General features: G+C 32.1%; 7 protein-coding genes across 8 annotated transcripts; 4 read left to right on the plus strand and 3 right to left on the minus strand.

Moving 5' to 3' along the window:
- Positions 1-660: 660 nt before the first annotated feature.
- Positions 661-8,786, minus strand: LOC135836039 (dystroglycan 1-like). The gene is made up of 16 exons (XM_065350613.1): positions 8,459-8,786; positions 7,917-8,151; positions 6,513-6,713; positions 5,988-6,116; positions 5,751-5,867; positions 5,499-5,654; positions 5,189-5,413; positions 4,992-5,108; positions 4,690-4,916; positions 4,469-4,609; positions 4,034-4,376; positions 3,565-3,798; positions 3,310-3,480; positions 2,902-3,231; positions 2,563-2,834; positions 661-2,492 (listed from the first exon to the last, which is right to left on the minus strand). Coding segments are annotated over exons 1-16 (3,231 nt in total). The 5' UTR covers positions 8,461-8,786; the 3' UTR covers positions 661-2,161.
- A 237-nt stretch (positions 8,787-9,023) lies between these two features.
- JTBR (jumping translocation breakpoint protein JTBR) lies at positions 9,024-9,720 on the plus strand. The gene is made up of 4 exons (XM_065347921.1): positions 9,024-9,079; positions 9,156-9,298; positions 9,379-9,472; positions 9,558-9,720. Exons 1-4 carry the CDS (start codon positions 9,024-9,026, stop codon positions 9,718-9,720), a joined length of 456 nt encoding a protein of 151 aa, XP_065203993.1.
- LOC135836043 (glutathione S-transferase C-terminal domain-containing protein homolog) lies at positions 9,596-11,919 on the plus strand. Its single transcript, XM_065350618.1, has 6 exons — positions 9,596-9,736; positions 9,832-10,140; positions 10,214-10,990; positions 11,069-11,281; positions 11,354-11,464; positions 11,545-11,919. The coding sequence occupies exons 2-6, from the start codon at positions 9,835-9,837 to the stop codon at positions 11,806-11,808; spliced, it is 1,671 nt and encodes a 556-aa protein (XP_065206690.1). The 5' UTR covers positions 9,596-9,736; positions 9,832-9,834; the 3' UTR covers positions 11,809-11,919.
- LOC135836050 (acyl-coenzyme A diphosphatase NUDT19-like) lies at positions 11,907-14,470 on the minus strand. 2 transcript variants are annotated; one of them, XM_065350625.1, is made up of 4 exons: positions 14,299-14,470; positions 12,609-13,238; positions 12,332-12,530; positions 11,907-12,226 (listed from the first exon to the last, which is right to left on the minus strand). In XM_065350625.1, exons 2-4 carry the CDS (start codon positions 13,221-13,223, stop codon positions 12,021-12,023), a joined length of 1,020 nt encoding a protein of 339 aa, XP_065206697.1. In that variant the 5' UTR covers positions 13,224-13,238; positions 14,299-14,470; the 3' UTR covers positions 11,907-12,020. The 2 variants fall into 2 exon arrangements, with proteins under 2 accessions (XP_065206697.1, XP_065206698.1); XM_065350626.1 differs by lacking the exons at positions 11,907-12,226; positions 12,332-12,530; positions 12,609-13,238 and adding an exon at positions 13,314-13,927 and having other exon boundaries at positions 14,299-14,453.
- Positions 14,471-14,789: 319 nt separating this feature from the next.
- On the plus strand, positions 14,790-18,997 carry Herp (Homocysteine-induced endoplasmic reticulum protein). Its single transcript, XM_065350620.1, has 7 exons — positions 14,790-14,977; positions 15,311-15,495; positions 15,570-15,780; positions 15,853-16,105; positions 16,944-17,122; positions 17,223-17,394; positions 17,485-18,997. The coding sequence occupies exons 2-7, from the start codon at positions 15,343-15,345 to the stop codon at positions 17,822-17,824; spliced, it is 1,308 nt and encodes a 435-aa protein (XP_065206692.1). The 5' UTR covers positions 14,790-14,977; positions 15,311-15,342; the 3' UTR covers positions 17,825-18,997.
- A 1,037-nt stretch (positions 18,998-20,034) lies between these two features.
- LOC135836048 (cellular tumor antigen p53-like) lies at positions 20,035-23,145 on the minus strand. The gene is made up of 7 exons (XM_065350622.1): positions 22,841-23,145; positions 22,069-22,239; positions 21,790-21,994; positions 21,495-21,723; positions 21,162-21,417; positions 20,933-21,083; positions 20,035-20,457 (listed from the first exon to the last, which is right to left on the minus strand). The coding sequence occupies exons 1-7, from the start codon at positions 22,874-22,876 to the stop codon at positions 20,450-20,452; spliced, it is 1,056 nt and encodes a 351-aa protein (XP_065206694.1). The 5' UTR covers positions 22,877-23,145; the 3' UTR covers positions 20,035-20,449.
- Positions 23,146-23,337: 192 nt separating this feature from the next.
- LOC135836056 (BOS complex subunit TMEM147) lies at positions 23,338-24,723 on the plus strand. The gene is made up of 4 exons (XM_065350636.1): positions 23,338-23,838; positions 23,903-24,041; positions 24,124-24,345; positions 24,422-24,723. Exons 1-4 carry the CDS (start codon positions 23,762-23,764, stop codon positions 24,650-24,652), a joined length of 669 nt encoding a protein of 222 aa, XP_065206708.1. The 5' UTR covers positions 23,338-23,761; the 3' UTR covers positions 24,653-24,723.
- Positions 24,724-24,786: the final 63 nt, after the last annotated feature.

Below are 24,786 nucleotides of genomic sequence, written 5' to 3' on the forward strand. Positions count from 1 at the left end.
AACCTAACTGAGATGTGTAAAGTGTTTTGTTCGAGTAGAGGAAGTGAAATCACTGATGTGTTTTTAATCTGAAAATTGATACCTAAGCACGATCGCCAGCTGTAACACATTTTACTCAGCTGAATGTATCAGTTTTGTAGATTGATGTACCACATACAGGAAATGAATAACATTTTTTAACGATGACGCACTTCCTTTGATAGTTGCAAATAGTTTATCATGAACGAAAAGGAAAATCGTCTGTCATAGACGTAATGGTTGGAAGCTAATTATCAGCATTTTATTATACTTGAATGAATCGAGACGAGAGATCATTCGTTCGTGACTGTGCTACAGATACGTTGTTCTTGCATATTATTGTGTCGAGAAGTCCATCGCTCTATCCGTCATTTTTGAACTTTTTTCGGTTTCGGTATCTCACATATTGTATGCCAAACTACTCAAATAGGTAGTGATTTTTTAGATACAGTTTTACTAGTGAAGTGAAGTGTCAATGAATCCTCCTCCTGAAAGAACAATAAACAGGTAAATGTGCCACAAGCATGATCTCGCCCGTCAAATTATACTCAGGTAGGTGACGAATAAAATACGATTTCTCCTGCACCATACTCTGATCTTTAGCGTTGTTGTGAGAATAGGTACTCAAAAATAATATGCAGATCATTTTTAAAAATATATTAGAAAAATCTACTTCCAAAGCTCCATTATTTGAGAAAAATTAAAATATACGCGACCATTAAATACAATATCCTTTGATCTTAAAAATCTTAACCTAATGACTTGTTTGGCTGCATTCACATATACTTTTTTTTCCCAACGCATAACGCATAAAAATTCGCCAAAAAGAAGAAGCAACAGAGCGACGAAATTTTAAAAGAATAATTTTTGATAGGTGATTCTCTTGTGGCCACATTTACTCAATTCTTAGATGTTGTGCGATGCGTTTGGAAAAAGTATGTGAATGGTTAATTTAGGTATCCGTTTTTTGAATTTGTGACGCAGTGTAAAAATTACAAGAAAAAAATAGAAATGAAACGCCAATCTTTTAAAAAGACTAGTTTACACTATACACCGATGTACATGATAAATAATATTCGATACTGATTGAGGATAGAATGTTAACATTAAAACTGGATATGAACGTAAAACTTTCACCTATGTTATAACTACATTTTAAATCACAACATGAAGATGAGTTTTGTGCAGTCAGCTGCGATTATACAATACAAAATTTAACAAAGGAAGACTTACTTAAACTCAGTTGCAACATAATTACATTGATCATCAACAATAAAAACATAAAATCAACCAGTGAATTACAGTATTGTTTCTTTAGAACTCTGATATGCCTTAGATATGTTCATAATACTTTTGACATTGGTAAAATAAATAAAATCCTTATTCCTCTTATAAATGCAACATGTACATATTTTAAATTGATTCATAAGCACATGAATTTTCAAGATATGTAACATTATTTGATAGATTACGTAAGAAATTGGAAAAATTATTGTTTTACAAATCACACTAACACAATAAAAGAAAACAACCTAAAAAAATATCCAAGTTGACTTAAAAATAAAAAATAAATGAAATGCAACAAAGTTCAATTATTGTTTACCATACCAAATTCCAAGAATAAGTCACTAAACTTGATAATATTTAACATCTATAAAACAAAAGAAAAATAATACCAACATTTCAACACGTAAGACTCACAAATAAAATTATAAAAATAACGAAACACCGATTCACAAATATAAAACGAAATGAACACGTAAAAAATCGTTAAAATTACAATAAGAGAAACTCGAGAAAGAAACAAAACACCTAACTACCAACCTAGGTACCTGGTACCTACTAAGTACCTATACAAATAACTACAAAAATTAAAATTGAAAAATCAGTAAAAAATGAAAAAAGTTGATAGAAAATAATTGAAATAAGAGGACCAATATAATACAACTGCAATCTTTGAAATACTGTGGTAAAATCAAGGAACGAATTGAATAACTGTTCGTATGTTGGAGAAAAAAAGTCTACATTTGAACGTTTTTCAAAAGGAATTTGTAAAGTTTATACATCTTAATCTATGGTTAAAAGAATGCAATAATCTAAGTACAGAATAGGAAACAAAAAAGCACAACAATTTAGATGAAAATTATTGTGGAACATAAGGAGGTGGTTTTCGGTAATTGGGCGTTGGTTTGGAGCGTCCATTACGTTCCATGCTACGGGAATAAGTTCCGCTTCCTTGTTGACGTGACGAGTCATCGAAATCAGATAACAAAGCTGTTGTGGCAACAGGAGGAACTTTCTGATAATCAGGAGGTGGAAGAGGTGGTTTTTCTCCTTTTAATATAATGGGGCTTTTATTGGTGGGTTCCAGACGTTCTTCCAGTTCGTCTTGGAATATAACAGGAATGCCTTTATTGCGATACGTCCTTTTTTCGTCATCGCCCAGAGTCCATTTTGCAGTACTGCGTTGACTTCTATAATTGAATAAAACGTTTAAATCTGATATAAAATTAGCAGAAAGAAGTTAGGTTGAAAATAGCATACCTGTACAATACGCAAGCGATCAAACTGGCAACCAATATCATAACGATGATAATGGCTATTGGAAGGACTGAGTTGATGAAATAAATGTTATCAAAAATGATAGCATGTATTTCTTGAGATCCAGTATTAACTTCAGGCGGTTCAATATGATGTTCTGTTAAGCTACCTTCACAAATACCAGTGGGAGAGATATCTATGGAAACAGCTTCGAAGTCTGGCTTCAAAACTTCATTCACATTATTTTCCAGTTTCATTTCATCTGTTAGAAGAACCTATAAAACAAAACAAATTACCGTACAAATTCAAATCATTTTTTAAAGATAAAATAAAATGACTCACTTTTCTCAAGTTGGTGATTTCTGGTTCATCACAGGCATTGAATGGTAACGATTTGTTATGCCACGTAATAATCAGAGAATTTGACGACAAAGAATCAGGAGAATAACCGCTAATCACAACAGATGAAGTGTTTTTATCATCAAATAATTTGGCCAGTTTTTCGACGAATGTCCTCTTTAAAAGTTGTGATTTAGCGAACTCATCGTATGATTTCTTAAGCTTCATTCTGAATTCTACGTTGAAATTATTTTTGGCACCTGGCTCCACAACTACTTCAATGACGTGCCTGACTTTCATAATTTCCGTGTCTTCTTTATTGTCATTGCACACCTATAAAAATGTTGAAAATTTTTAATATGTATCATTTCAGCCATTAATTTTGAGTTTGTGTTCGAAAAAGTACCGTACCAATTGATATTTAACAGATCCAACATTATTAGACATAGGTAAACCGTAGAATTCTTGATTAGTTGTATCAAACTGTAACCAATTATCAGCACTGATTGGTTGGTTGTCCACAGTGTACACATTCAACTTCAAATTACGACCATTTGGTTCGTCAGCATCGAAAAACGTATCCTTGAAAAGTGACATTTTCAAAATTAATACACTCAAAGTGGGTGTATCACTTAAGCTAAGAAAACAAAACAAAATATAAATTACCTCAGGAACTCTCAATACCATCAACTCGCCTACAGTTGCGGTAATATTATCAATTCTGTTGCGAAGAATTGGTAGGAAATTGTTCCTTTCTGTCATAGGAATCCGCGGAAGTGGTATTTCATTACAAAGTGTGATTCCCCGCCAAGTTAATTTTTCGACGATGATGCCATTTCTTTCGAAAGCAAGATAAACATGTTTTTGGACATCCATACTTGAAGCTTCCTTGTTTAACACCTGTAAAAATGATTCCAAAGTAAAGACATAGAAACAAAGAGCGTGAATTATTGTTTATAATGGCAGTAGGCGCATCAGAGGTAGAGGACTTTCAACCGAAATAAAAACGAAGCTGATGAATTCGGTTTCCAATAAACGGAGCATTAAAATTTTTAGGTAGAGTCCGCAGCTGTTCTACACCACATCCATTATAAACAATTTTTAAACAAATTTAAAAGAAATTTAGTTTACTAACATTAATTAAATTCATAATTGTTTTGTTATCACAGTGATCTCTGGGTAACGTTGTATTGGCCCAAGTGAGGACAAATGGATTGCAAGTGACATTGCGAATCGTAATTTTCCCATAGTCTGCATCGCTATAGAATCCAGCTACTATATTCAAAACATCAAATAGCATAGGCACTGTCAAGTTTTGATTTTCATGCAACTTGAAATGAAGGGAAATTTCAAAATTGATGGTGCGAGCATTTTGTGGGTGTTGCACGTTCACAATTATACTCGTATTAACGCTCATATTATCCGAATCTTTCGCTTCCAATGTTAGCTCGTGCTTCGAAATTGTATCCAAAGAGGTGCTGAAACAAACATTTAAAAAAATCATAAAATCGTCAGGCTCATTGATTACTTGATTAGATAGAAATACAGGGCAAATTACAACTCAACGCACAATATATGTAATTCTTGATTTTCAGTTAGATCAATCCACGGTGCATACACAACACATTCTTCCGGTTTATAGAGTTTTAAAGTAAGATTGCGTGTGTTTCCATCTTCAGAATCAATAAAAATATCCTCAGGAATTGAAACTCTGTAAAAATAACACAGAAATCAAGAAATCATTACTGCATTCCTTTTATCCATTTATGTCATCAGCAACGAAGCAATTACTTGAGAGGCTTTCCAGCTTCGACGAGGATTTGCTCAAAATTACGTTTAACCTGTGGCGGGTAACGTTTCGGTGATTGAGTTGTGCTTTTTTCATTGCTAATAACGTTTGTAGTTGAGCCATTAGAAATAGGAGAATCCAAGTTATCTTGCACTCCTCGCTCATCAACACCAGACGAATAGTTTTGTTTGGTCCAGTTGATTAGGTCGTCCAAATTCTCTATGGCTTCCTACAGTAAACATGAAATATTTAATGTAAATTGACTTCTGAAGCAATAAGTTGTTTCCAATCTATCTTCCATTACCGTCGTGTCTTCATCATTATCTGTTTGCTCAGATGATAACAAAAAACTCGTTGAGTTGGGACTGATTTTAAGTTTAGACAATGTTTGATTTGAAATAACGCTATCAATAATTGGTATCTGAAAATGAAAAATAATATCGAACTTATTTAACATTTCTTCTTTCTTCACAATATAAAATGTATTCAAGCAAATGTAACCTTATTTGAACGTGGATTAGATGTTTTAAGTCCGGGTTGATATAGTTGAGTATTAGTTACTTCGGGATACACAGGGGATGCCGAACTGGGTAAAATGTTTTCAGATTGAGAATCATCTTCATCCAATTCAGGTTCATCATCAACTTCATCGTCTTCATCTGCATCGTCATCTAAACCAGCATCGTCTTTATCATCGTCTTTCAGACGATTATTATTTTGTTCAGTCTACAATTGAGAAAAAAATCAATATCCTTTAAAGTAAACTCAAAAAATTAAGCTGACATTTTTTTTTTTTTTTTGAATTACTTACATGTCTTCGTGTTCTGAAAGGATTAAAGCTCGAAGCAATTTGCCAACGCAAGACAGGCAATTGTAATCGTTCAGCTAAGGTACCATCTTTCATGTAGTTCTCAACTATCTCTACGATCTGTAATTTTTCTGCCCAGATCTTCTCTTTGCAGCCAATCTAATAATTAAGAATTTAAACAAGAAAATTGAAAACAACGACAAATCACATATCAAAGGCTTAAAACTTACTAACTGAAACAAAAAATACACATACCTGCCAGGTAATGACTGATGTGTTTTGTTCCTCCTTTTCATTAACTTCATTACCAAACACTGACGTTTCAGAATTACTCCCCAAGTTTTCTTTTGAATTTAAAAATAGAAGCGTATTCTAAAAAAAAAGTATTTTTTACACTCAAAATATTTATGGGTAACTGTAAGAAGTATGTTTATTTATCTCGAAATAAAACAGTATCTACCTATCTTTGCCACAAATACCAATTTAACTTACCACAGGTAAATGCAAATATTTTGCTAAATTTCTCAACGCAAGTATTTTTTGCCTAGGCGTAATATTGTCAAAATTTTCATTAATGATGAGAGTTATCATCATTACTCCTTCTCCTTTTTTACATTTTCTCTACAAAACAGAATAAGTAAGAGAGCCCATATTAGTGAATTTAGAATTAAATTATTTGATTAGATAGGTACCTAATTCCTGATAAATATTTGCATGCATTTTAAACACTTATGATGAAGGATATAAAACCTAAAACTATATTAAAAAGCAATAAACAGAATCTATAAAATATCGTAAAATGATTAGATTTGCGTTTATATTTAGCAACCTTTATAAAAAGTCTCTCCGCAGACTTCACAGCAAAACAAATAGATCAAAAAATCAACAAAATAATTTTAAAAATAACAAACAATAAAAATAATTGTTTGTTCAAGAGCCAAATTTCCAAGTTGAAATTATTAGTACACAAATATGTGTAAGGAAGCCGATAAGTACTTCCTAAAGAATTTTAATTACCTTATTATTAGTGTTAGTTTCCCATAAAGGGTAAACTTCGACCACAAACATATCACTGACAGATTGTCCTTTATTATCATAGGCTTTAACATTTATTCTAGTATCTCCAACATCATTTACTGACGGTACTCCTTCAAGCACTGCGGTTTTTTTGTCATAAATCATCCATTTTGGTAATGTGGAATTTTCATCACCAACCACCTGTTAAACATTATACCAATATTATCTTTAGATATATTCAATATTACCTATAATTACACAATAACGCTGAACTGGTATCGATATTCGTGTAATTGACTTTTGAAATTAGGTAATTATAATTTTATTCGTCATTTCGTTAATTTTCCCGCATATACTTGATTTTCAAACTGCTGTTTCCGGTTAGACAACATTTTACAGCAGACGCCGAAACTGTTCTTTTTTTTGTAGGTACTAGGTAGGTAGTAGGTCTAGGTACTTGATATTTTTTCGATTCAAAATTGGTAAATCTACTATGATCTCCACCTCTTACAGTTATATGCAAGTAAAAATATAATTTAAGAGATAATTTCACTTCTTTAAAAAATAATGGGTAAGATTTACTAAGAAGAAACTTATCTACGTTCTGTAATTATCTGTACTCAGACCTACACCAGCGATATTAAGCATCCTATCATAAATTTATTCCAGGTACGCATACAACATACATTTTAAGAACATACAGAGTTATCAACATATCAATTATCTCTCATGTTAACTAATTCGATAGTGTGATAATCAGAAAATTATGAAAAGTGTAAATTTATGAACCTAACCAGAGATGGTTTGTAATCATGACCTTATGAGTCACCATATATTGCATGATAAAGAATTACTGAACATTTCTATAAAATTCAGTCAAATGGTTCAAGTTACTTTTCATGAGACTGAGAATGATAGACTTGAGCAAAGACACAAAACTGTCTTATAATTTCAATTTTACGAGTACACTGTAAACTTGAAAATTAGTATAAATATTCTGATTTCAAACAACAAAAACGTTTGGTGAAGAGATCAAAGAGTGAAACATTTCTCTACTAATATTGTATTTTGGGCAAATACAAGATACCTATTTTCCAATTCAATTTTCATGTACAACATACCTACATACAACGATAACAACGTGAATGGTGTTACTTTGGGAGTGATCAAACTTCGATTTACAAAATAATTATTTTCCGCTGAAGAGTATCGCAGAATTCAATTACTTATCTTTCATAATTTGATAATATTTTACGGTCAGTTGCATTACAGGTTCAGTGTTAATTTTCAAATTAATCAAGCAATATTGGAATGAGAAATTTTATCAGTGGAATGAACCATTATATTTGTGCAAATACATATAATGAGAAAGAAATATGAATAAGGGTGGTAGTTCAAACTCACATCGTAGTATAGAATGGTCCCTTTGAATGCATCATTGGGCACCTTGTAGTAAAAAAGTTTTCCAACTGAGGTGGTTACATCTTGAATACCCCAAAATTTACGTAGCATTTGATCAGATGATTGAAGAAATTCGTCATCGTATACATCTTCATGTTGAAACTGTCCTGGTTTCGCCAAATTAAGTAGAACGAAGATGATGGCAAATTTCAGCATTCTAAAGTTTAAGTATGCACACCTGAAATGCAATCATATAAAATATCAATAGGTAATTCATCGCTAAAGATGAACAAATAATAGATTATACCAATGCAGTAATATAACGTGCATTGCAGTTTGAATAAACATAATTGAACAATTATTGAAAAATACAAACGAAGTGCGATAAACACTTTTTGAAAATTCATGAAAACTGAAAAATGCAACTCCAGTAACTTTTATCAAGCCGGGCGTCAAGTTCTATTTTTATTTTAAAGGAAGGTAAAGTATATTAACTTACTATTTATTGTACTAGTAATAAAATAAAAAACAGTTATTGTACTCACATTATTCATTTGAAGAAATTCACAACTTTTTCAGACCATACCTCACAATTTTAACCGAACACCAAACCTGGAAACGAAAAGTTCGACCTCAACAACTGGCGTTACCTCATTCTGCCAAAAGAACACAGATGGTACTGAACATTGATACAGTACTGAATGAAAATTGAAATTTGTGATGGTGTTCGACGTTCGTACTTCACAATCACATTACGGAAAAGGAATAAAAGGATAGATGCCCTTTCCTGCTATTTCCTTCCCATCAGCTGATGAATTTATTTATCCGAATCAAATTCCAATTTTTTATCAGCGAATCCTTTCGAGGAAAAATGATTGGTGCGTTCGCTCCCTCCCACTTTTCTTTACTTTTCTTTGTGATAAAGGTTTATCAATCAACGCATTTGCATGTGCACAGTTCTTCCTTCGTAATTTTCTAAAAATCATCTCAAATTTCTTGAAAATTTGTGTGTTAGATCATAATTTAGGCGTCTGTTATGAAATTCTCGTAACTTCAAAAACATTTGTTCTATATAAGTAAATAATATGGGCTGTTGCATGTGCTTACAAAATGATTGAATCGTGTTCTGCCAAACGTATGTTAATCAGCATTGTGTTTTTAGGAGGGTGAGCATTTTACTATTATTATTAAAACCTATTTTAAAAAATACTATGTAATTCATCGATCTTCCCGTTATTTCAGTTTAACATTATTAGTTCTGATTATTGAAAGTCACTGGACGGATAATAATACTCATTTGGTTGCCACAATTAGCACTAACCAGACATCCAATTGTTGGCTGAAGGAATCATTCAGAATAATTGAACAGTGCCATCCATGTACAGGTAAAAACGAATTGAAAAAGTAAACGACTATTTGGTACATGTATTGTTTATTAGTCATGTAAATCCATAAAAATTATTAGATTTTGAAATCACAAGTCAAAGTAATCCAGCTTGTAAAGAAACACGTTATAAGGAAGCTGTAGAATGTGAAACGAGTGGCAAAGTTTATAGAAGGTATGCGTTTTTCATTCAAAAGACGAACTTTTTCCATTGAACGAACACGATTTAAGGATTATTTACACTGTTTTTCTGTTTTCAGTTGTGCCAAAGTTAGCTGGATCGAAGAAACCAAGTTTTGGAAATTCGAAAGTTGTATGTTTGGTTTAGCAGTTGTATCGACAGCAGTAGCCTATTTCAGAAAAGCTGTTCTAAATAGACGAGTTATGCTCAGAATTCAAAAACAATTATACAACTACGCGTAGAAATAATTATTAACCGGTGAGTGTTTTATTGGTTGTGAATTCAACAACTTCTGTTGAAACTTACGTGTTTTAGTTATTTTTTCATTTTTGCGTATATCTTTTCAATTTCAGATCATGACGACGATATACGTTAAAATATTGAAAATAGATGGTACCTGTGTAACCTGCTGCATAGAAACAGCGGTGTTACTTTTTATTTACAAATACCTGCAGTATGAAAACGATGGAATTCTACCATTATATTTCATCATTGATCCGGAATTGGAAGAACAAGAAACTGTCGTCGTTGACGTCAGCGATATTAATTTTCAATGTAAAACTGACGATTTTACTGATGTATCTTTGAAAAATTGTCACTTACCCATTTATTCTTTGAACGAGCATTACAGTATTTGTGGATTTTGTGCAGTGATACGCGAAGTAAGCCTATATTATTTTAATGAAATTTAAGAATGAAAAATACTGTATAATTTACTCAATGTGTTCATTTCAGATGATCAAAACATTCGAAGTCTATCAGTGGTTACTTGGTTTCAGAGGAGCTTGTCTTTCAGTTTGTGCGGAATTTTCCATTTGGACCAAATTCTGCGAAGTTGATTTAATAGAAGCAGTTAGAAGTATTCTAGTCCGTTCCAGTGCGACGATACCCAAAGATTTGATTCGATTGGAATATCACCTACTGCAGCCTGTGCGAACGCATAATATTCGAAAAATGGCATCTTTATACGCCAAGAAGAATGGGAATGTTGAGAAAGACGGCGCTACTATTGAGCATTGTTTTGTTGAGGGAGCGGAGTTGTTGATTTCTGATTTAATCGTATTTCCTCTAATTCACATTTCATTCGCGTTGTACGGTATCGAGAATTTGCGATCATTAATACCGTTAACGTGTAAGTGGTATGAATTGATGTGTTCGCAGGAAAAAATATCGCTGTGTGCGAAAATTTTATCAATACAAAAGTCGTTTGCTGTTCTACCGCTTAGTATACCAACTGTGAAAAAAGAAAGCATGTACAAATGTGATCCCAAACGATATAATCCTGACAGAAGATATTTCACGAAACAAGAAAAAATTGACAAAGTTTTAAAGATAGTTGATTCAATGGATGTTCTAAAAAATCGCGATTATCACGATAATTCGATATTGTATGAAAATTTTACGTGGAATGATGTACCACATGATGCGAATCCAAAAGGAGGCGATCTTCCCGATACTAGACTATCCAGAAAACAACATCAGATAGAAAATATCGTGAAAGCAGCTTTAAAGGTATATTTTCTTCTTTAGCTGTTCACTCTAACGATTGTAACGTATCATAAATAATCGTTTAATTTTTTTGTTATTTAGATTGTTGGAAAAAATGATATCGTAGTTGACTTCTGTTGTGGAGGAGGACACATAGGAATTTTACTAGCGTACTTATTGCCGAGCTGTTCAGTTATATTGCTAGACTATAAAGAATTTTCATTGAAGAAAGCATACGACAGAATAAAACGTCTGGAACTGAAAAATGTGCATATAATTCAGTCGAATATTGATTATTTCAAAGGAGATTTTCAGGTATTGATTTAGAGCTACAGTACTAGAAAATCTGATTTCTATGATGTGATTCTAAAATAGGCGTTTTTCTAGCTTGGAGTTAGTCTGCACGCTTGTGGTGTGGCTGCCGATCTTGTAATCAATAAATGCATTGAAAGTCGAAGTAAATTTGTGGTGGCTCCGTGCTGTTACGGAAAAGTACAGGTATGATGGAATTTAGTTTTGTGTACATCCAAGTGTCAGATGTCAGAAATGATTTTTATTAAATGAAGTTTTTTCCCTAGGAAAATCACGTACTTCATTACCCAAAAAGTAAACTCATGTATGATTCTGTATCACTTCAAGATTACTTGGTATTGGGACATAGCGCCGATCAGACTCATAAAGATGAATATTCAAAATCAGATCAGGGTGAAAAATGCATGAAAATAATAGACGCTGACCGTTGCTTTCACGCTGAAGAAAATAATTACCGCGTCTATCTTGCAAAAATGATTCCTGTAACGTGTTCTCCGAAGAATAATTTTATAGTTGGTATACCCGAGTGATATAGTTCATCTGTGATGTAAAATTTAATTAATGTCCTGTTGAGTTGTTTTGTTTTTGTACCACTATCAAATTCTGATTTTTCTCTAAATTAATACAATTTTTCTGCATAATGGTTAATTTATTTACCAATACAAACCCATTAATTAACGATAATACGGTGACATAGCATTCATGTCACGATTTAATTTGACCTAGTATACTATCACATTGTTCATAATTTACTTTGTAAATGTGTATCAGTCAAATTATCGGTGCCAACATTTTTTACGATGGCTTCAGCTTTAGTCGCTTTAGATCCATCTTGGTATTTGTATTCGACTCTGTTCATTATTTTTCCACGAAATCGAACAATCTCATATTCCAAATCGATTGTATTTCCAGTCAACATATTCAAAAATTCTTCATATTTTTCATCGCCTATAAACGTTGTTGGTAAAAATAAAAATAAATATCGAAATCATTAGTATCAAAATATAAATAATTTATATATGTACCTAAATTATAATACCCATTTTTTTTTACCTGGTAGTATCATAACAAATCCATCTGATGTATTTACATGGATTGGTAAGTAAGCTTCACAAATAGTATTGTCTAATTTTGTGAGGAATTTGCATAAGACATCGAAGTTGGCAAAATTCCGTAGTCGCATTAATTCATATACTTGAGGAGGTGGTAAAAAAATGTTTTCATCGTTTAGAAAGTAATTAACTGGGCCCCACTGGAAAAATAATCTCATCTGAAAATTTGTTTACGTATAACTACATACCTACTTTGAACGATGAAAAATCTGCATTACCTTAACCACTTGAATTTCTTTGTGATCAGCTTCACTTTCAATTTCATGATCTACAGCGGCAATGAAGAATATGCTGTTGAAGCGTTTCAAATACGTAATTGGTGTGATCCAGTTGCTCAAAAGATGCAAACATTTTAAATTGGGAAAACATTTATACGTTTGACAAAAATTGTAAAATTCAAATGGATCATTGCGTATTTTCTCTCTCCAGATGTCTTTATTTTCAAGCTCGTAATTTTTTGCCAAAAATTCTATCGAATTAGTTTCTTGTTTGCATAGGAGTATTCCACATTCTTCAAATGTTTCTCGAATCGCTGTTATTCTACGCGATACTGCTTTTGGTAGTACTGAGTTACTGGAGGACTCGGGAAGTTTTTCCTTCAAATTTAATTGAACATTTAATTCCGATTGTGGAAGGACTTTCAACCAGTCAGGATTTTCATCAGCTGGGTCGCAATATCCGCCGGGAAAAACATACGAGTCCGGAAAATGAGAAGCTTTTTGACTTCTCCTTAGAGCTACTGTACTTATGTCATTATTTTTGGCAATAGGATTTTTTACCAATCCATTCCTTGTAACCAGTATCAAAGAGGATGCGTGACGAAGTTTACTCATGATTATTTTCAATATCTGAAAACATAATTACCGACGCGTGAATTTTCTTAGTTTTTAATTTTACAAACAGAAGAAAAATTGAAAGTGTGATTTTTCACTTTGAAAGCTTTTATTGTAAATATTAAGGAATCAAAACTAAAATAAAGATACGAACATAACCATGATACAAAATTAATGAAAAAATAATGCAATATACAATTACCTTTAAAAACACAATATTGAAATCACAAAAAAAAAGAATACTTGAAAGCGCAAAGAATAAAATTATTGAGCAGTTCTATCAGCTCCTCTCGCTGCACGAAACATATGCGCTTCGGCCAAATTAGCGGCGCTTTCATAACACGAGGCTAACATAATAGGTCTTTCATCTTTAAATCCTAAAATACTTTCAACACACGGGTACATCCAGTCAGTTTCTTCGAGAAATTTAACTTCATTCAATATCGAAGTCATTCGTTTTTGATGTAATACTTCTTCGTAATCTTCTCGATCTCGCTCAACAGCTTCATTAAAGGTAGCTCGGTCTTGAAATTCAGCGAATAAGTTCTTGGTTTTGTCAGTTTTCTTTTGCCCGGCAGTTGATGGCGTAGCAGAACTGTGAGATAGCGATGGAGTGGAATACGCCGCAACGTTGGTAGATGGTGTTTTGGAATCTTTGGATTCTTGATCTTGATTCATCTTCTGCAGGTGTTCTTTTGATCAACCTTTTTTACGAATATAATTATCAATACTTTATAGAATGGCATAATGTTACCTACTGACAACTGTACATGGTTTACAAAAAATATGTCAAAATAGAAAATTTTCAGGAAAAATCACACTTCCATTTTTTAGAAGCCAATTTTTTTGAGTACTTTACCGAAGGAGATTTTTGATTTAAATTAAACGTATAGGTATGCACCTTGAGGCTTAATACGATAACTGCTGAAGATGAAGAGAAAGAAGAGTTTATACTCAGGTAAGTCTCCATTTGGTCAGTATGTACTCAAAAAATATCGTTCAAGGCAGAAATTCAAAATTAAGACTGGTATTTTGGTGTACCCAAAATATATAGTATAAAAATTTCTACACTTACTAGTCAATTAAAACGATAGCGGTTACGTTGAAATATTTCTTCACTGTTTAGAAAGACTGCATTTTCAATCAGATTTACGGCAAGAGTTTTTCTCCATGATCACTTCAAATTCTATTTTGAAAATGAAATTTTCCACTGATAAAAATTTTCTAGAGTTCAAAATCTGAATCAATGTAGCCTCTGCAACGTCAAAAAATTAATTTCATGTTGACTGAATGATCTTTGAATTTTCTAAAATTCACTACTAACTATAGTGATGCTGTTTCCTCTGGACACTTTTCAATTGACTAATAATTCATTAAAATAATTAGTTAATTACAATAATGATCCAAATACCAATTTTATTTAATATCAAAGCGTTAGAGGGATTTATAGTTTGCAATATTGCCAACATTACATTTCATTTACAACAACAACAGGCATTCCATTATGATTGGTGTTCGTAATCATTGGTAATTGAAAATAAACCAATGAAAAGCATCCAAATATTCTGCTCAATGACAACATTGCATGATGTCCGAGATAATTTAGAAAATCGAGAAACTACTTCTTTTAGCAGAAAAGTTTGAAGTCTCTTTGAATAAACGACGTTTTTAATTTGCGTGTAAATTTTCGTGAAACCTTATTACCTTTGGCACAAATTTGCTCGAGAGATACCGTTTCCCTAACAACTTTAAAGGTAATAATTTTCAATAATTTTAAAATGTCGCAGTTGATTTATTTAAACGTATGTTTGCTGCGTTTTAGTTCTTGATAAATTCTTATCAGTGATTTCATTTCAGTATTTCAGTATCTCCGCACATTTTGTTTTACAACATATTAAAGTTTCATCATTTTTTTCGTGTAGTGTTCGACACATTTTGTGTTGAGTTGAAGTTTATTTGATGTCGGAAGATTAATTTTTTCATCTCCAACGAACCGTTCGCGTCAATTTAATATCACCCACAATTAAAACGAACCAGTTAAGACGGTATTTGTGTATGATTTATAAAGACATCATTGTTATTCGCAGGTTTATGGTAGGAAGGATTTTCAATATTCATCATGGGAAGTGTGGACACTTCTTTATCGGATTTCGTTACCATAATTGTTAAAGCACCCAATCAACAAATAGCTGATCAAACCATAAAATGCCATTTGAATTGGTCCATCAAAAAGTTAAAAGATTACCTATCTCAAGTTTATCCTAGTAAACCAGTAAGTACTTTTAATCTCTATTACGTATGGTTAGAAATTCGAGTAATTAAATTCATGATTCAATTTTTCCCCAGAAACTCGAAGAACAGAAACTCATTTATTCGGGTAAATTACTCACGGATACAGCCATTCTTAAAGATGTATTGCGTACGTACGAAGGACAAGAAAATCACACAGTGCATTTAGTTTGTGCTTCGAAAATGAGTACGCAAAAAACGGTGAAAAAACCTACGCCTCGTTCTGATTCCACCGATTCGACTTCGTCTCACAGTTCTAATACTCAAGGTAAATGTCCTATACATATTTATGAGTACATTTAGACATCGCATATTTGAAAAAAATCAATTTCCGTCGCAGCTGTCAACCAAGAAAATGATCATACCCAGTCTCAGACGTCATCCCAGAATACACCAACTTTCCCTTTTAATGGATCAAGTGCGCCGTTCTTCGGATCAGTGAATCCAAATCAGTTACCCTCGATGAATAATTTTGATACGAGATTTATTTGGTCCGGTGCAAACGCTTTTGGTGGCGTTAATGATATTAACGCGAATCAATTAGCGATGATGCAGCAAGCTTATGCTCAGTATATTTCGCAGTATATGCAAATGTAAGTTTTCATATTTACAAAATAACATCTCCAATTTTATGTTAGTTTTTATATTGTGTTGAAGTGGTTTTGGAGAATAGGAATCTACAAGTTTTCAATGCTCGATTTTTAACAATGTTATTTGTTGCGATGTACTTCTACTTACGTAATTACTGTGTTTAGTAATTAGCGTAATGAAATTATAAAATCATTATTTGATTTCGTTTTTATGTGTAATTAATTTTTAAATTCTCATTGCTTGAGGTTATTTTCTTTCTAGAAGTTTTCTAGAATTATAAAATATGCAGCTAAACTACTAAACCATTCAACATACTAGATTTCATGTTCGAGTGATTTTGATTTTTTTTTTTTGAATGTTGACGGTGACCTTACACGCGATGAAATTAACTATCGGTCTTGACTTGGAGCAACGTTTAACCGTTAATTTTATATTAATGAATACTTTTTGAATAATCGATTAATCTTCAGTCTTCGCAAGTATTTAAAAATGAAAATTGAAAAAATTGAACGAAATGAAAGCAGTAATTTAATAAATCTAAAATCATAAAATTCAGTTTTAAATGATAAATTCAATACTCTTGTGGCTTATCAACGACTGCAACCGAAATACGTAATATGATACACAACTGAAGTGTAATTACTGTCAACGTCATCGCGAAAAAGTATTGCAAACTGTATTTATCTATTTATACGTATTTATTACCAATACAATGTACTTCATCAGCTTACATTGCATAATTTACCCACCATTCTTTTCGCATTACCTATACTTTGTTTTCAACTTTACGTTATTTAAAATGAGAAAACTTCGTAACTTTGTATTGTATGTTTTTTTCAGGATTGGTCAACCTGGTTTGGGATATATGACTACTATGTCAAATCCATTATCCAGAACGCCAAGTCAATCTGCAGGAATACTGTTTAATAATGCGAACAATAACGTTAATAATTTCAATAATTTACCGAGAGTTAGGCCTCCTCTTGTTGAGGAAGATGTACCTGATCCTCCGGCTCCAGGTACGGTTATTTTTTTCGTACGAATCTCTGGTGTTCTGGTATCAAATTGAAGTATTAAGGAAAATGTAGATAATGTTATGTTTTGTTGATACTTTTTCAGCGGTTGGTGCTGTAGGAAATGACCTCGATGATGATGAAAACCGAAATAACAGAGACTGGTTAGATTGGTTTTATGTACTGAGCCGTGTTGTGGTACTTTTCAGTGTAGTTTATTTCTATTCGACTCCGTTACGTCTTTTGGTTGTATTGGTACTTTTGTGTATGTTTTATTGGTAAGTTTTCATCGTGGAACAATTTTTTCTTATTTTAAATTCTACTTCGCTGTATTATTTTGTACTTGACGATTCATTTCTGATTTTTAGGCATCAAAATATGCGTCTACAAAACGATCAGTTCAACGCTAACAATAACAATAACGATAATAATATCGCCAACCATAACAATAATCAGAATAACGATAATGTGAATAATCAGCAAAACGATGACAGAGTAAATCCACCTCCTGCGACAACCCCACCATCAACACCGGAAGACGCTAATGGCGCAGCTAATGAACACCCACCTAACGAGACACCGGCAACCGCTACTACTCCACTAGAACCTACTCCTCCGATTCAAGAGCGTTTATCGCCAATCGCGGTTGCTGTGCTCGCAATACGTACATTTTTCTTGTCATTGGTACCTGATCAACCCGTTGTTTGAAGCAGTTAATTTATATGTTTTATTTCGCTTATGTATTTATCCTTCATTCCTCAAATTTTACGATCTGGAGTCATACCTCGTGTGATTTTAAGTTCGGAACAAAAGTTGGGAAATCATGTAGTTGTTCAGATATCTTGTATTGGCAAAGCCTACCTAATGTGTATCGATGGTATAAATATTTCTATATTTATACTGTACGGTAAAAGTTAGTGCCATTATGTCATTATAAACTACAATATCATCGTTGAAGTATTTTTTAAAAGTCGTCATTTTCCGGTTTTCATTTCTTGAAGAATTGCCGTCTGGCGTTTCATTTTACATAATCCAAAGATTAAGTTGTACTTTTAGTTGTCTTTTTTTCTTTTTACTTTTTTTTTGTATGTGTGTATGCGATTTATATAAGTCTAAATTCAATGTAAATATTCATTTGTTCGTTTTTTCTTCATATGTTACATTTTCACTCGAAATTTTACGGAATTTCATGAAATATGCGCGATAGATGATTGTATGGAATCGAAACAGTTCGATATTAGTTACCGTAAAAGGCATAATATTAGCAACACAACGCATTAAAAAATATTACATCTGTGTTTAATCTATATATTATTCATATCGAAGTTGACAGCTAACGCTTGTATTCGTTTTTAAAGCGTTTGTTGTTACAACAGTTTGTTATATTTTTGAAAATACCGTGAATTTATCATTTTTTTGTATCCGCTGCGGTGGCTTAAATGTTATCTTTTTTTGTGAATAATTCTCGAGCCAATGGACTAGTCAAACCAAATGACCTCTCAACGTGTTAATTACTCTTTCGATTGCTGGATCGTTCGTGGTTCTAGCTTCTTTAGTTGTTTGTAACTTCTTGTGATGTAAATTAGCTATGAGAATAAGAGCTGGTGAAGATATTTGTTCAAAATTTCAAATAATTGAGCCAATCTCTTTGCGAGCACTTATTGTGATTGAAATAACAGCCGAAGCTAGTACAATAAACATCCTCGCAATTACTGAAGGAGTAACGTTTTACTCTACTTGTCGAGAGGTTATTCAACTTGGTCGGCTTTCCGGTTCGAAAATAATTATTTACAAAAAATTCGTTACTTATTGAACCATCTTAGTATAAATCGTGTCTAATTAAAAATATTAAGACATTAAATTGTTTGAAAACTATTAAAATTGCTATTTTTATTATCAGTGTGTGTACATGCCTGTATGTTTTCTTGTACATATAAATTATTTACTACAAAAGATTGGTGTTTGTTTCGAGACTATCGAGTCTGATGTTGAGAAATTACTTCTTAAATGAAAAGACAAATTTTCAAGTTTAATTTTTATTACAAATAACATATATTACAAAGATCTCTCTCGTAAAGTAAAATTAATTCTTTACTCGGTGAAAAAACTAATAATTTACAAAAATAAAATTACATTATAAATCTAATATAGGAAGGTACTCGACCGTTTCAACTACGATTTCGCATATGTATTTCAAAAATAATCGATAGATACGTAGAAAAATGCAAAATATACGAGACGTATCTTAATTTCATTTCTCGATAAAAATCTAATTTAGTACATAACTTAACATGATCAGACACCGCCGAGATCACAACGACCAAAATGTTTAACATTAAGTGGTAACCAAAAGCAAGGAAAAAATTATCAGAAAAAACTATGTTGAAGATTCAAACAAAAACTCCAATTAGACTTCGTTTGGTATATTTTACATTTTCAAAACAAAAAAAAAAATAATTTATAGATAATGGTTAATTGATGTCATCCATAACCTATTTTGGTAAAGTGATCAAAAAAATGCTCAAGAAAAACTCCGAAGCATTAGAATTGCATTATCAACACGAGAACACAAATAACTAGAATTTAAACAATTCAACTCGTAAAACGCAAACGATAAAAATTCAATTTCGCTCAACTCGAAAACAATCGTTTAAAATAATCAAGAGGTAAACATCAAACTCACTGAAAAAAAATCGACAGAAAAATAAGGAAAGCTGTAGCTCAAAACTATTTTACAGCATATAAGACTACGTTTAGTAGCTTAACTAACACAAAAATATGGACATACGATACTTCAAACGAATAAAAGTAAACGCTTCTGTTAAATGAAAATAATTATAAATAACGAATGAAAAAAAAGAGAATCGAATAATTAAATTAAATGCAGAAATTAACTCGATACATAACTAAACTATATCTTAAAACAGATAAAAAAAATTCCATGAAAATATCGGGAATATTATACAAAAACAAAAAAAAAAGAAGAAAAATTAAAACTTGATTAACTTTTAAAAATGTCTCAGTAGTAAAACAGTAGTTAATAAAATAAAAATCTCGTTCATGAAAGTAATTCATAGCGTACGAAGTTATATATCCAAACGAAATATGAAAATGAAAGAAAAAGTGGAAGATCTAAAAATTACACGAAAAAAAAATGTTTTTTTTCCCAAGGTATCCGTATCCATAAAAATACCAATAACACTTCTGTTATCTCAAGGCATCTAGCCCAACCATAGTTGAAAAAAATCGAATTTAACAAATATTATAATTAATGGTGATTGTTTCGTTAGGGTTCACGTGTTCGCACTTACTGTCGAAAACTTCCATTTTTAATCAAGAACCTAAAAACAGAAATGAAAACCATGTTATTTGATGTTTACCAAAAAAAAAAAAACATCACACACATTTTAGAACAGAACATTGGCTTAAGCATCTTTCTATGCGAATGCTATACTAGTCAACAGTTCATTTAGATACAAATAAGCTCTTATCAGAGTTCATCGCGATAAAGAAACAATACACTCGTCGTCAATGGAACGTCGTCAAAAGCTGTTGTAGTTTTAAGTATTTGTTTCTTTTGAATAATCATACGATAAAAAATTCGTGAAAAAAAATGTGCCAACTGCACGTAAAAAATACATATGCTCTACTTGATGATAAAATTCTACCATTACGATTGAAAACGAAAAAATACATCTATCAATTAGTTATCAATCAAGCGATAATATACGTATTACGCATAGTGTTGATTTACTTTTTTTTTAAAAAAAAAAAAAACCTTATGAGGTTCAACATGAGAATATAAACATCACTTACTTTCATTCTTAATTTTATCGAGTAATTCTGAAATATGGCTAATGTTAGGATGTAAATCGATCAAAGCGTCATTGCGTACAGATAATCCTAGGAAGTGTCCATGTAAAAGTTCCAGAGTTGAAATATATTGTTGTTTTCCCATTACGGTGAACTGAAACCACAAAAAAAAACATAATAAAATTTTGAACGTTGAAATTTTCAAAAATAAATAATTAAATACAATACCAACCGATGGAATCGTATATGGCATATTATCATCTTCTACGGTTTCCTCTACATCGAGGTGTTCCATTTTGATTTCTTTCGTAGCTGGTGAATATATTTCCATTGATGAGTAAGCCATACTGTTATCTACTTCTTTGACTTTTCTTTTTCTACCATTTGCATCTATTTCAGTTTTAGATACTATTTCATCCCTATGTAAATCACGTTTCGGACAACTGCAAACTTTAACCAATAGTTTCCTCCTTCCAAGTATTTGACCTCTACACAAAAATTAAATAACATTATTAAAATAATTTTTCAAATTTCGAAATAAATAAATCACATGACGATGACTTACTGAGCATTCTCCAGTGTAAATACCACATGAACAGGTCTACGATTTAAACCAAAGGCGCAACTCGTTTTACACGTGAATTTATACATAATTGTGATGAATTCAGAACCCAAAGCTGGTGTATGCAAGGGTACAACCACACTGTGACGATTACTTTTACGGTTAATATGATAAACAGCTTCATGATGCTCAGCTCTAAGAACGTGGAATAACCATGGAACGTTCGAATGACCTGTAAAATTTCATCGTAGTTAGAAAAGGTAAATCAAAGTGTACAGTTGAGAGATTTTTTTAATACCATTTGCTTTATCTGTCATAACATGGACTGGACATCTAGTGACGGGTTCTTGTAAGAATTCAGGCGCTGCGTAAACAGGTAATGCTCTCACAAATAAGCTTTCTTTGCTACTGTTGATTTTACCACTCTCTGGTTGTTTCAAGCGAAATTGTACACAGACTACTTTGTTTATATCGATGTATAATTTCTTCAATACGGAGGAATACTGAAAATGAATATTCGTGGATAAAAAATAATATTAATTTAATCACCGTGATAACGAAGAGTAAAATAACTCACAAGCCACGATTTCTTTGATTTATCTTCATTATTCAAAAATAATTGAAAGTTTAAGCAGCCAGCGTGATCGTCAGTACCCGGTAATATCCCGGTTGGATGATTATAATCATCCCCATCTTCATACACTACTGAAGTGTAAGTCAGATCGCAATCGGAAAATGACGGCTCTTCCTGTGAAATGTAGGGAAGAATGATAGTAACATTACAGAAGGTTATTTACTGACAAAGCAAGAAATCATTTCCCACTAAGTAAATTATAACGGGTGATTTTTAAAAATTTGAATTTTATTCAAATTTAAACATTTTCTAAATAGTACAGAATTCAACATTGAAACATGACTAATCGTATTATCAGCATAATGCCGCTCCATGCGGTAACGCAATCTCACCGTATATTACACGTGATTACGCATCATCGAAAATAATTCGTCGAAGAAATGAAAAATTGTTGAAATTATTAGAATTTGGTTATCATTCATAATCAAAAAGATGGATATTTAATTGCAACGGAAATGAAACGCATTGAAATGAAATCCATTATGAAAAAATTAAACATTGTAATAACAATGCCACACACCATGTAAACATTAACATGATTATTAAAATATAGATGATAAAATATCAACTTGTATTATCGAGTCGTATATTCATTTTCAATAGACTCAAATTGCAAAAATCTTTTTTAATAAGACCATTATTACGGCAAATTTACTCATAACCACGTTCGCGTAACTAATATATAAACAAACGCAATTAATAATTGAACACTTACATTGGACACCGACGTTACCGAATTCTGATACTCCATTCTGCGCGAATAAACTTGGAAAACTTATTCAGCAACTAACTTTCGAGTAATATATAGATTATTTCACCAAAAAGAGAATAAATTATGAATATTCACAAAATGTACGCCGAAATTTATTATTATGAACGATAAACACGCCCAAACAAAGCACTGTAAACACGTTTTTGCAGTTTACACAAGACGAAGCAAAATATAACAGGATAAAACAAAGATTCTTTCAACGATTACCCCGAATGCCCGCTCGATTTTCAACGAACTCCGGTCCCTCGCGGGACCCTCCTCTCTTCCACCATTTTGTCACGCAAAACTAATTTTATTTTTTGTGGGGAGTGTTTTTGGCTTTTGAAGTAGAATATCACTGCTGCAGTCACAAAAAAAAGTGACGACAATTAAGCAAAAAAAAGGCGCACACAAAATGACAAACTATCGAATAACAAAAACACAGAACTAACACCTCAAAAGTGATGATAAGATAAAATTTTTTAGAAGGTTTATTGAAAAATTTGAGGTTTTGAGTTTTGATCATTTTTGTTGGAATAAATTTATTCGACTATTGTCATTGTCTAAATTTTTCACGTATTCTTGTTTGCAATATCTAAAAATTTATACCAAATTCATGCCCAAATTTTCTCAAATCTGCTGAATTTTGCGGCTTACTTTCTTATCAATTTTCGTGGGATCGGCTCGGCGTTTCTTACTCATTCTTTTAAAAATTGAAAATTGAAGCGTAAACGTTGCTATTTTATTGAAATTTAATTAAGCAGTCGCCTTTCAACAACGGTGATTCTGTATTTTTAATATGCTGCAATAATTCCATTTTGTCTTCTGTAAATACATTGTACTAGTCTATCGTATCACTTCCTAATAATATTCAAATAATTGATCATGACTTTGTATCATTTTGGAAATTGTGTAGCTTTGATCTATTTGCCGTATTATTTTGTGTACAAATACTCAAGTTTGTAAGTATTTCATTCAAAGTATGCTATTGAATTTCCAGCTTTTCAAGAATGTCTTTTATTGCAGATCTGAGTACGGTGCGTTTTGGAAATGTATTCAAGCAGGTGTGATTTACGCGATAACACAACTCTGCAAAATGTTAATCTTAGCCACCTTTTTCCCGGATGGTAGTGTTACTGGATTTGGCGGATTCGATGTTTTTGGCGTAAGTATGCAAAATAGAACTTGATGAATAAGAGATTTTACTAGTTTTGATAGTTTTTTTGTAACTTATCAATTTGTTTCAGGAATTCCTAAAGAGTAACGTCGACCTAATTGATTTGGTTGGCTTATACGTGGTACTCTGTGGTATACCAGGACGAGGACATATAAAGATATTGACTGCAGGTCTTGGATGGGCTGGAGCTGAAATTTTACTCACTAGGTTTTTCTTGTTATGGGTAGGCGCTCGCGGAGCGGAATTCGATTGGAAATACATTCAGAAATGCTTAGAATCCAATGTTAACGTGGTAAGCACTGATTTTAAATTAAGTATTGTATTTACCGTGTGTTCAAAATTCAAACGGTGAAATGGTATTGTTTTAGATTAATCATATCACTGTTGCCGCTCTAGTTTGGATGTGGTCTAGATTTGACGCCAAGAAAAACTACTCTCAATCTATTTCTGCCATGTTATTAGCGTGTTCTTATAAATCCTACGTTATTGATTTGATATCTTATTGGTTAAGAATTGATACCGTTACCAGTATTGCGTTCAAGACTTTCATAACTCTCATACTGGGATTAAGCACTTTACGGCTGTACGTTCAAATCTGATTCAAATGTAATGTATATTTATTTTGGCGTTATTATTCAATATAAATGTTTTTGGTTAATGTTTTTATAAATGTATGTGTCATTTTTGTAACTAAATTTGTTTTGGAATCAAAATTTGAAATTTTTTCATGAAT

The sequence above is a fragment of the Planococcus citri genome, chromosome 2, assembly GCF_950023065.1.
Source record: "Planococcus citri chromosome 2, ihPlaCitr1.1, whole genome shotgun sequence".
Lineage (NCBI taxonomy): Eukaryota > Metazoa > Arthropoda > Insecta > Hemiptera > Pseudococcidae > Planococcus > Planococcus citri.